At 42.1% G+C, this 12723-nt stretch overlaps 1 protein-coding gene across 2 annotated transcripts in view; it reads right to left on the reverse strand.

The window, feature by feature from the left end:
* epha4l (eph receptor A4, like) overlaps window positions 1–12723 on the reverse strand; it is a 53053-nt gene that overhangs the window by 21386 nt on the left and 18944 nt on the right. For both annotated transcript variants that reach the window (XM_075474016.1, XM_075474015.1), the window contains exons 4-5: window positions 6937–7092; window positions 602–937 (exon numbers count right to left, since the gene is read on the reverse strand). In XM_075474016.1, the coding sequence (XP_075330131.1) occupies window positions 602–937; window positions 6937–7092 (492 nt within the window). The remainder of the gene's footprint in view (window positions 1–601; window positions 938–6936; window positions 7093–12723) is intronic.

Raw genomic sequence — 12723 nt, forward strand, 5'->3', positions numbered from 1 at the left:
CTGAGACTGAAGCTGTGGAAAGACCATCGGTGACCATAGCTGCCATGTCACCTCTTGCACTGAAATGATCATGATGAATACTAATGTATTATGTGAATTTACACCTTCAAGTCAGTCAGAAATGGCATTTTTCATTGCATTAAGAGATCGGTAATGTTACACAGTAATTCTCCTTCACCTTGAATCAGGTACCAGGATTCTTGTTAAGAGAGAACATTAGAAATGTTTCTCTGAATCTATCTTAATGGCCAACAGGTTTGATAAATATCTGACGTGCCAATGTATCACTGACTTGATAAATCACCTATCCCTATGTGTGATTTAGGAATGGTTCCAGGACATGATGCAAAATCAATAAACCAATTATAACTTATGGATAGCTTTTGATTTCATTTGATACATTCATTCACTCATTTGATTCTTGGATTCTAACAAATCAAAGAGATATTGCCAGTCTTTAACAGCCCATAATAGTTATATTTCTTTTTGATGAATGACCCATTCTGAAAGAACCCGTTAAACCAAGCACTCTCCTTCGAGTTTGTCCTCCTATCAGTCCAGTCACAATCACCCATCCCTCAAACCAGCCCACTCCTCTTACCAGCCTGGTTAGTGGTGACAGTCACAGACACGGCCTGGTCCGGCCCCGGGCTCTGAGTTGACACTCCGTTTACAGCCCACACCTCAAAGGTGTAGTTGGTATGGGCCTGCAGCTCGTTGATGGACACCCTGGTTCCCTTCAGGCTCAACTGCTGGGGGCTGAAGTGGACGCCATTACCGCAGGGTAGACAGCGCCGGCCGTCAGGTCCACAGCGTTTGCACACAACATTGTACGTTAGGTCCTGTCGCCCCCCTGAGTTCCGAGGAGGGCTCCACTCAAGGTTTACTGAGGTCTCATTCACATTGGAGATGAGGTGGACAGGTGCAGACGGGGGGCCTGTGGAGGAGAAAGAGGACAGAGCTGATGTTAGCAGGGGTGGCTACAATAATCCTCAAAGTTCCAAATGCTAAACCATGCAGTTACACAACGTGTAATTGCTTAGCAGCATTTTATCCAATGTGAGGTGAGGAATAATGTGTAGAATGAGGAAGTTGGGGACTGAACCAACTCCATCCCAAAAACTATAATCATCCCATAACACACATATTCACTGTGGTTGACAAATGGAGCAAATAGAAAAACACTGCAAGAGTAAGTACAGCAGTTTTCCTTCACAATAGTCTAATCTTTTGGTGAATGTTTCAAAGAGCTCATTCTCAGGTGGTTTTGACAATTGACCCTTTCCACACATATACCTATAGCAAAGATGCAAATGTGTGACTGACAGAGATGTCTCTTTAATGGGACCTGGGGCTCCTTGAATTCCCTTTTAATGTCCAGCGCATTACAGCTCAGGAGGATCCAGTTTCACTTCAGTTAATTCACAATGTTGACTGAAATCCAATAGGCTAGCAGAGCCTTTTCACATTCATGAGTTGAATCAGTGGTCTCTGAGCCTGCTGCTAACACTGGAGCTTTATGACTTCCACTCAAAAAGTTTGCTTTGGACCATTTCATGTAAAACCTACATGCTGTATACAGTATACAGTTTTATATAGAAGTCAGCTTTGTGGTAAATAATGTGGTTTTACAATGCAGTCAGACTTTGGCCCAACTCTGTTTTGCTTTATCTGTTTTCCCTGTCTCACTTGCACTCTCTCTGACTAATGGAGCACACGTGAGTGGGCTGAAGGATTGATGCAGGGTGGAATATGGAAGCTAGTCTGTCCACTGATTAATCATTTCACAATGGAGGTGAATTATCTGTGTTATTTTTGGAGAAGAAAAGAGGCAATGAATGATTTTGCAGAGATACTGGGAGCAGATGAGAGGACGGTTTCAGGAGGAGGAAGGAGTGCTCCGCAGGTAGTAGTTTCACCCCTGTCACAAACTTCCTGACCAGACCCATGTATATGGACTGGTGTAGTGATCCAGTGTTTGGCAGAGTGGTGAATGAGGAAATACTGGGTGGAAGCAAAGACTGGGGGATATAAGATGGAGAAGCACAGAAGGAGAAGAAAAACTCTGTCTGCTCACCCAGAAAGAAGAAAGTCACAGATCAGAATGGAAGGAGTAGGTCTGGATGGATGAAGGGATAAAATGAGGGAGGCAGCAGAAATGGACAGAGGAGAGGAGGCTGAGAGAGGGACTCGAACTGCGTTAATATTAGCATCACTCAATTTCCCCTTTACAACTGCAGCCCACAATGAAAATCTATTAATAAAATCCCATTAAAGCTATGATAAAGCACACACACACACACACACACACACTTTTTCTGCTCCTCTCTTGCTCTTTCACCTCATTTTCTCTGTCTGCGTCTTAGACAATGAGAACAAGTCACATCTGGGCTTTTCTACATTTACACAAACCGTCCCTGTGAGCAGCAGTGTGTTGTGTTTAACTCTCACACGCACACACACACACACAGTGTTCCACGTACTCAGCTCTTATCTAAAGCTCAGGTCTCATAAACTCAGCAAAGTTAATATTATTGCTCAGAACCAAATAAAAGGATCTGTTATCACTCACCCACAGAAAATCTTATCGACAAACTATGATACTCAGTTTTGTGAGTGTGTGAGCATTCACAGCCGTGTGTAGTCACCTCACAAAGACTGTTTTGCTTGTTGCTATGACAAACCTAGCAACAGTGTTACATATCTTTATGGCTGTATAATACTTATCGAATTCCTCCACGTCAGTGTTCCTCCGTGCATTTAGGACACATGCACATCACACACCAACACAAACTACCTTTATGTGTACAGGTCGGTCTCCCAGATTGCACCAGTGAGAGCAAAAGAGCGTGGGAGAGCCGTCGGGTGTGACTGACACCCGGTAATTAATCCTGGGAGCGAATGTCAGAGTGAGATGGGAGCTCCACAAGCCTCATCCAACGTTAGCTCAACACAGCTTCGAACATCACTCTTCTAATGGGAGATCTTTTAGAAAGTTTGACCTGAACAAAGTTGGGGATCGTCTTTCCCTCATCTCTTTCTGAGCTCTTTTATTTGCTTTGAAATTTGTTCCGAGACAAATTTTTTTCATTCCTGTTGCTTCTTTACTTCCATCGCACGCCACCCCCTTTAATTGTTCTCCTTTTTAATCCATCCCCATTCTCCATGTTCCTCTTCTCCACCTCCACATCTCTTTCTATTTCTTTCAACCCGTCTTTCTGTCTCTCTTCATCAGTAATTGTTAGCCAAGTGTTGCACAGGTCTAAGTTCAAGAGCCAGCTGAGTTGGCCAAAGAGTCGACCCTGCTATTACAATCAGGCTGGGGCTCGTTCAATGCCCCCCTTGAGTCCTCAGAGCTTTGTGCTCATTCCACACTCTGTCCCTCCCTTTTCCTGCACAAAACCACCACAAAAAAACTGAGGAAAAATCTGAGAAACACATCAAGGTTCAACAAAAACCCCGAGAGTGACCCTCCTTCAGAACAGAACACAGTAGAGCAAGCATCTCCCATGAGCGGCTGTCCCTGTTCCTCATTACTGCTTCGTGGTGTGTACTATTGTGTACTATGCTGACACTTTCTTTTTCATGTCTATTACCACGATCCAGTTTGATCTCAGAGGGTAACAATAACCTCTAAAAATGACGAAAAGTGAAACAGAGCAACAAAAACTGTAAAATCAACAGTAAAGAAAAGGAAATGAAGAATCTCAATCAATACAAAAAAAAAACAATGAAACAAAGCAAAAACCAAACAAAAAAAAAACTGGCAGAAAATTTTCACTAATCCCTTTAGTCACATGACTTCTTCATCATGCCAGGCTTCAGGAAGAATGATCCAAAGATTGGGAGGAATACAACTGGATTGATGCCTACCTTTCATCTGGAATGCAAGTGTTTTGATCAAATGTTGCTCTCATTACCATCTCATCAAATGAACAATCACTGCAAACAAAAAAAGGTGCCAGAGAAGTGCCACAATAGCGACAATACATCAGCAGTAACGCCGCTGCACACAATGATGGAATTACACAACATCCAGTTTTAATCATTATCTGCATCGCTGGACTGTGAGCTAACACCAGGGAAAAGCATTTTCAATTACCCTCACACACATACACACACACCCTCCAATTACCAGAGATGCTGGCTCATTCCCAGCCTGACCTTCAACAAGTCAAACTGAGAGATGGATTAAAGAGGGATTGTTTTTTCTTCATCTGCTCCGTTTGTGACTCTGAGCGGTTTTCGAGAGAAAAAGAATGAAAACAAAATGCTGATGCGTGCTGCATGAGTGACAGTTGTAATTAAGCAGCTTTAACATGTGGGTGAGAATTTTTTTTTTTAAAGTGCAGGCAGGGAAAACAGCAGTCGACAGACAAGGTGAGAGTGCAAAGATCAAATGTTGACCGGCTGACGTGGTGAAGCAAAGGTCGGCGTAAGAGCCGAGCTAATGTTCAGCTCCTAACCTATGAGTTAGGAATGCAGCCGAGGCGGTGAAGCTGGGTTCTATAAAATCAGAGAAGTAATGAGCTTCGACAGCTGTCGCACCAGACATCATGAAATTCCGCACTGACTAACAAGACAGGGAGGGTGACCTCCCAGATCGTCTATTAAAAGACGGTGTTAATATAGTGACGTGACCCAACAGTGAGACGACTTATCTTTTATCTGATATTCAAACACACAACAGATATTAAAATCTTAATATGTGAGTAAACAATACTGAATCCCAGGTTTAAATTAGACTATCAAAGTAGACCCTAGTATAGATGTTTTACATGTGGTCCATGTTGTTTTTCTGTTGGGATTTATAAACAGCACCTGAATTACTTTATCTTTTTTACTTCAAAATTCTTTGAAGCCTGAAAGCAGAACAACAAGTGGCTTCTTCCAACACCAAACATCAAACAGCTTTTGAATATGTTCAGATACATAATCTAGATATAAATATTTTTTTTAACAGTTAAAATCACAATTTAAAAAATGAGGGTATTTGCATAGAAAATAGTGGATGATAAAAATATAATGCTATTCAGTGGGTATTAACTTACATGTCTCAGAGCAGGACAGAATAATTTTTTTTACAGGCTGATGTCTTTTTTTACTGTTTAAAAAGGTAGAATATCCATATAAGTGGCATTTTAAACTGAATAATTCACAGAAGCTGGTTCTTCATATTCTTAATCAAAGAGGCTAATTGTTACAGCTTCACATTGTTGCTGTTCTGTCATGGCTTGGGACATTTTACATTAACTAAATACATAGCTGTTTAGTTCTTTTCTATTTCCCCTTTATATGGAAAACAGTCTAATAAGAACATACGAGCTTTTATGCTGGTCCAAATATTTTGGATGTAAATTCGTATTTGTTTCTCATCAAACATATATGTCCCACAGGGGGATGTTAGTCAAGTGTGAGGTGGTGGTGGGGAAAGGTGTGAGTGTGTGTGTGTGTGTGTGTGTGTGTGTGTGTGTGTGTGTGTGTGTAAGGGAGGGGAGGGGAGGGGGGTTGGCTTTGAATCTGCAGCAAATTGACTAAACAGCAAGCCAACTATGACCAAGGTAACTTAACATATGTTTTGGTTGTCTAAAATGCCTCACAAAGTGCAGTCCTTCGAATGTTTGTCATATTAAACCAGGAATCTTGTTGTTGGATAAGTACATTATGGGGGTTTTCACTTTGCTCCATCAAACACCTATGTTTCATGAGAATACCCGAAAGAAGAATCATTGTTAGGAAATATTTGTTATGACAAGTTTGGTGAGTCAGGGGTGAAATTCACCATCTGATGAACAAAACTAAAACACTCTGAGAGTGCTTTTACTTTTTTTTTTACCACCAAGCCCTTTCCTTCACCTCAGTGAATTCCTGTATTAAAGGACAAGACCGTTTTTTTGACATTGGGCCCTTGATTTCACATTATAACATGATGTTCTACTCAACCCTGCTTGTTGTTGGTAATTTGGAGCTGTTCCGAAGATATTCGAGAGGCGTCTGGCTGCTCTCTTGAGATATTCGGCCATGAAACGGTTTCCTATGGGCAACGTTATACAGGCACAAACTACGCTGTTTATAATTTATTAATTACTGTACACTAGCACTGATAACGTGGAGGTGTGTCGCTTACTTAAAAAAATCCGGGTTACTGTAATTTTGAATTTTGGCCGAATGAATAAATAGGCAGCAGGTCTGTGGGCTGTCTGTGGTAGTAGCACAACGATGACGTCAGTAACACCCACTTTACGACAAAAAATCTAAATTACAGTAACCCAGATTTTTTTAAGTAAGCGACAAACATACTACTGTACACTAGTACAGTAATTAATAAATTATAAAAAGCATAGTTTGTGCCTGTATAACGATGCCCATAGGAAACCGTTTCATGGCCGAATATCTCAAGAGAGCAGCCAGACGCCTCTCGAATATCTTCGGAACAGCTCCAAATTACCAACAACAAGCAGGGGTGAGTAGAACATCATGTTATAATGTGAAATCAAGGGCCCAATGTCAAAAAAACGGTCTTGTCCTTTAAGAACCTCTTTCTTTATATTTGGCACCTTCACCTGATCCTCTATCACAACATTTTATCAATTCTCTGCCTTTTTCATCACCACCCTGGCACATTTAATTTCCACTGTTCTTCCCTCTGCTCTGTATGTGGGTGACTGAATGTGGGATGCAACAGTTTATACCCTCATTATTTCTATCATGTCACCATGACTGATCATAACGCACCACCTGGAATCAAAAGGCAGCTATTAAACCAGCAGCTGCCTGTTTAATGTTTGAGCAGAGTGACAGTCTGTGCATGTGATGAAGTAATTCAGGCTGACATTCATTCAGTGTCTGCTGGGGTGTTTCCCCATAACAGTGTAAGGTTACTAAAACAGTTTACAGGAGCATTTTAGCAATCAGAAGTTGTCATGATGTACTTACGGGTGCAGGGCATTGATGCTGGGTCTGTTTCAGAGCGGAAGTATCCCTTGTCACAGGCACAAGAAGCGGAGCCCTCTCTGACAGAGTAACTGTGGAGTGGACACTTGGAACAGGAACCATCGGTGGCCAGAGCACGGTAGTAACCGATTTTACAGGCTGAAAGATAAAGACATGATGGAGGGTGGTTTTAGTTAGATGTGACAAGCATCAACATGCAAGATCATCTAGTTCTGTTTCATCTGTTTATTTTTCTATCATACACAATGTTTATAGTTTAATCGACTTCAAAACTGACAGGAGAGTTCTGAAGACAAGACTCAAGAGTCACAAGAGTCACAGCCCTGACAGTGGATCTTTTACTGCAGCTAAATGCGAGGGGCTGAGTCTAAAAACATATCAAAGGAGCATTAGAGTTAGCCTACTAGAACCCAGCATGGGGTCATACCAAACCCATCCTTTATTGCTGTTAAATTTCAATGAGGACAAAAACAGAAATCAACATGTTACCAAAGACTTTGTATCAACAACAAATCATGAATGTGACAGCAAAGGATATGTGTGGATAAATTAACCTTGTCTGAATTACTGCTGGAACCATACAAAAAGTGACGACATCCATGAAATATATCCCTGAAGTGGCTTATGGTGTCTGAGCAGAACTGCCTGCCAATCCATCCCCACTTGTTTGACCCATTTCAGTTGAGACAAAACTGACAGACTGGCCACCAAATAGATTATTGTAGTGAAGCTTATGTGACGCACAAATTAAGCTGATATAAGTGTTTGTTTAGGTAATCGGAGCTGCGGTCATAGCTCTCAGCTTGACACCTGTTTTTTTTCCACTAGAGGAGAAGAAGACAACACTCTGATCTTGACCATTTACTGCCGATCACCAAAAGGACGCGACGCTTTCACTTGCTAATCTGCTCTCCCGCTGTCTTCTTTTTCATAGCCAGTGTTTTTCTTTTTTTCTCAAATATGTGTCCTATTATAAAAAAAAAAAACTGACAAAAAAAAAGACACAAATAGCTTCCTGTTGGCTTTCTAGAAAACAAATTTTTTTGTTAGTTTTGTCAAGACATTTCAGACTATTTAACGAACAAATGCCCCCACACTTGGCACGCCAGGAGCTCTGTCACTCTCAAAAGTCTGTTTTTATCCTGTTCACACACACATACACACCTTAGTCTGACATGGTAACCCAAGTGAAACATTTCTTACTCCTCTCGCCTTTCTGTTGAGTGACAGTTTGATTGGAGAGCTCATCTTTCAAAGTGTTTCTCCTTCATCTATCCATTTCTAGAATGGCTGAGAAACCCTACAGGTTATATCCCCCCGACTACTGAACCAGAAGACAAGGACAAAAGAACAATTCTCTGTGAGGTGCACCGCAGACAATCCTGACACCGATCGGATCAAATAAGCCATCATTCAGTGAGGCCGCCATGTGCTTGGCAGTGGGTGGTGAATGGTTTGGAGACTGGAGGGTTAATGGTTTGTGTTTTGTTTAAGTGTGTGTGAGAGTGTGGGTATCAAAGTCTTTCTCGTTATTAAGTAAAAATACCCAGTTAATAAAGGTTCATAACATTCATACCCAGTACAAGTTATATGATTACACACTTATAATCTGATGGGGTTGAAATGTATAGTTTTAAAATCCACACTCGAAAAATACATTCTACATAAAGTCACAAAACTTCCACATCTCCTCACCACATTAGAAATCAAATCAGTGCACGTACAACACAGACAACAGAAAGTCTTTCCACCAACAAAAACACATATATGCAAACAGCAGAGGAAATCCACAAACCCTTAAAAATACTGGAAAATCCCTCTATTGAAGATGCAATAAAGTCAGTGTCTTTACCTGCAGACTCTCCTCTGGAGCAGCTGGATTAGCATAGCATGACGTTATGAGCCTGGCTAGCTGCTACCTGCTGAGTCATTCTTTGCCCATCCTGGCTTACTCAATCATGGCTAAATCCCTGCCACTTCACTCACAAACGCTAAGCTGAGGGTCTCATTGATTGTGGCCTGCAGGGGTGCGTGAAGCTCTTTAATTTCTTCTTGGTCACAAAAAAGAAAAGAGGAGAGATTCGAGGTGCTTTGTGTTATCTATATATCTTACAAAGCAAGCTCTCAACACTCTCATCAAGTCTCGTCGCTGGAGACAGAAAGACATTTGGGATGTGTAGGTCTTGTTTAAGGGTTGTGGCCACCTCAGGTGACAAAACATAAAGTTGCAGTCAGGGTTTGTACATGTGTGCTGACCAGGAAAGTAACGGGAGGTGGCAGCAGGGTCAACCAAATGTTTGAGATGCTAAAAGCTGGAGTGAGAGTTAATTGAGTCCCATGCCTCACAGCCTTTTGGCCTAAAGTCTAAAGACTCAGAGCAGGTCACCTCAAACTGTGCACAGTTGGTGAGTGTTTTGCTCATCAGTTATTAAGCTGTCCCAGCCTGTCCCACTGTCTTTGTACAGCTCCAGCTCCATGTTTGCCAAATACATATATTCATCTGCAGTCTGATCCTCTGGATTTTAAAAGGTGATGTCAACATATCAGGGTTTGGTTATAGCAGTCACTGCCCTGCAGCAAGGAACAATGCAGGGAAAAAAAGACGTTCCAAGTAAAGTAAAGTAAAGCTGGGGAATTTGCTTCCCATTAGGAGCGTAAATGTGTGTGTGGAAGAAGAGACCACAACAGTGGGTGGTCCAAGAGACTTTGGCTTCAGGGAGGAATCTCCTGAAATGCTCACTGGATTTATCACTGTCCGGGCCAGCCATGGCAAACCTTCACGCAGCCACAGAGACACGCAAACACGTGTGTTTAGTTTTTATAGGATTTGAGCTGAAAAGCCCTCATCATATCCTTTAATATCGCTCTCAAAAATCAAACCCAATTTTTCCACCCCATCTTTTTTACACTATTTCCCTTTTCACTCCTGTTACTATGTAGCTCTCCTTTTATTATTTTCTCTGACTCCCCCTCCGCCCTATCTCTCACTCCCAGTCTCCTTGGCTTTCTCCCGGCAGGTCTCCTTTCAGACAGAGAGGGGTTTGTCAGGTGCCAAATGCCTTAGCTGAGAGATCAAAGCCACACAAAGAGAATGGTGACTTACTGTTCTATTCTGGAATGGCAAAAAAAATGGAATCCCTCATAGGCTGGGACATTGCATTCTCCCTCTATTCTCTCCCTGCTCTTTCACTCATTCAATCCTCCTCTCTGGCCTTCGTCTTTCTTCCCTTTTGTCAGTCTTTCCCCTGCCCCATCCCAGTGTTCTATGAGCTGCAGTGCATTTGGAGGAGGGGGAAGAAGGTTGCAAGAGTTAATGAGTAGTTTTGTCAGTGGGGTGGGGATTCCTTTGGCTGAATTAGTTGCAATATGTAAGAGGAAGGGAAAATGGGAAATGCTGTTCAAGGCACAGCCATCGATGTTGTTATCTAAAAAAAATACAAAAACTAATCGAATTATGCCTATGTGGATACCAGCTTAAACTAAGCAAGTTTTTCCTGTGGCAACAACCCACACACCAGGCTTTGAACAGGCATAGATGCTCGCCTGCTGCCACCAAATAAAACCACATCCACCCACACACTGCAGCCCACCTTGTGTGACCCACATGCAAAGCTGAACGGGCAAGCTATCATGCAGCCCACACAACAGAGTATCCAATACACTCGGGACTGAAAGCTTGAGAGCAGACTTTCACCACAATAGTCATCCAAAAAGCCTGGGAATGTAACACCCAGCACATGGCACACAATAGCTCGACCTGCCCAGACTGAACAACTGCCTCTCCTGTAATAAGATGAAAAGAATTACTTTCAAACTGCGACATGTTCCTCCTTTCAAGGCTGCACTTTATCTTCTTTAAGTGATGAAAACTCTGGCTCACTTTTTTTTAGTCAAAACAGAGTGAGAATTCTTCAGTCAGAGGCATCTTCACAAAGCAGCTCTTTAGAAAAAAAAACAAGCTATCAGCTTTCAGACCCTAAGAGGAAGGGAAGCCTCTCCTTCTCTTGCACCTTGAAGAACTAAATATCTCTATTCAGTCTACCTCTCTACCACATCCCTCTGCCTTTGTGTGTGTCCTTTCCCCTGTGGGAGGCAGTTTGATGCTCAGTTTGAGACTCCAGCTAGAAAAGGTTACTTTTCCAGAGTTTTTTTTTCTTAACAACCAGCTGCACTCACAAATTGCATGTATTTACATGCATCTATTTATCATATACACATGAAATAGATCATAAAAGAGCATCCACATCAATACACCTGAGCCACTTGGATATAAGCCAGGCTGAACTAGCTGCTGACCATAAACATCTGTCACAGGGACAGCAGGAGAGTGGAGCAGATTAACTCATTAATTCCATCACTTGGGGTTATTAATTACCTCTGGCCTCGACAGCGACACGGAGCCACACGGCCAGCGAAACACATCAGTATGATGGATGAGGGACACACGGCCACCGAAACCGATCACCATGATTGATGACATATGCTCGACACACATCTTGACCTTGACCTGGCTGTAGGGAAAAAGGTCCCACACTAGTTGTACCATCCTTTAACGTGCAAAGACAAAAGTCAGACAGTCACATCTGGGTTGACATCCCTCCTAGTTTTCATGAAGGATTTGAACAATAGCCAACAGCCTTAAGAGCACAAAAGCCAACCTTGCTCATAATCACTGCAGCTCTGTTAACGGTGTCTGGTGCCAGGGGGGAAGAGTTGGCTGCAGTTTGTCTGTCAAATGTCAGATGATTTATAACAGTATATTTAACTGCACTCATCCATCAACCAAGAGTCACACAATGTTGCCCTCATCAAAATGTTAGTATGTTACAGACCAAGGCACCAGCCAAAGAGCCAATGAGCAAAACATGCATGAAAATGACAGTTACAACAAAGCTAGACCCTGAGGTTAGTAGTCTGACCTGAAACAACAAAGTACTACAAACTGTGTGAAAGAGCTACTATGTGAAAGTGAAAGAGCATTTTAAACTTTATGAACCCATCTTACAATACACGTTAATCATGGTGATATACAGGACTAGTAAAGCATTTCCTGTTTAAATATGGAGCCACTTTTTGCTAAGAGTGCACTGTGGTGCCACTTATATTGTTACTGTTGTTGCTACATAAGTGAAAAAATATGGAAATATTGTTCTGAAGACTTCCTGTGGACCGAGGTCTCCGCGTTCTTATTGACACGTAGGCCTCAACTTCCTCCCTAATTCTTCTAGCCTGGCCTTAAGAAGGAATATTAGTACAATGGTTATATCTCAAAAATCTAAAGTATTCCACCCAGCCACTCCAGAATGTACAGGACCACTCCTTAAAAATCAGAGTTGTGATACTGAAGGTAAATGTAAGGAAACAAATCAAACACAAAAGAAAGCTGCAGGGAGACAATATATATTATGGGCAGAAAGCACAGAGAGGAAGAAATGCTTTGAAACCAACAGAGACGAGGAGAAAGACATACGCAGAAAGAACAGGAAAACAGGTCTATCTTTATTTGCTGTAACCCTGCTTCACTTGGCCAAAAGGTGGCACCACCCAAAGCTGGGCGTCATGCCACCACACTGAGCACCTTTTGTGATCCACACAAGAGCCACACAGCAGGTGGGTAACTGACCATGATTTAAAAGTAAATCAATACTGTATACACAAACAGAGGCTTAAAAAAGCTCTACACACCTGTACACACACAGGTATGAACACAAAGCCCTTCAAAAACCCTCTGGGCTGCAGACACACTTTGCAATACCAACAATGCATACA

This window comes from Odontesthes bonariensis, chromosome 9 (assembly GCF_027942865.1).
Source record: "Odontesthes bonariensis isolate fOdoBon6 chromosome 9, fOdoBon6.hap1, whole genome shotgun sequence".
Lineage (NCBI taxonomy): Eukaryota > Metazoa > Chordata > Actinopteri > Atheriniformes > Atherinopsidae > Odontesthes > Odontesthes bonariensis.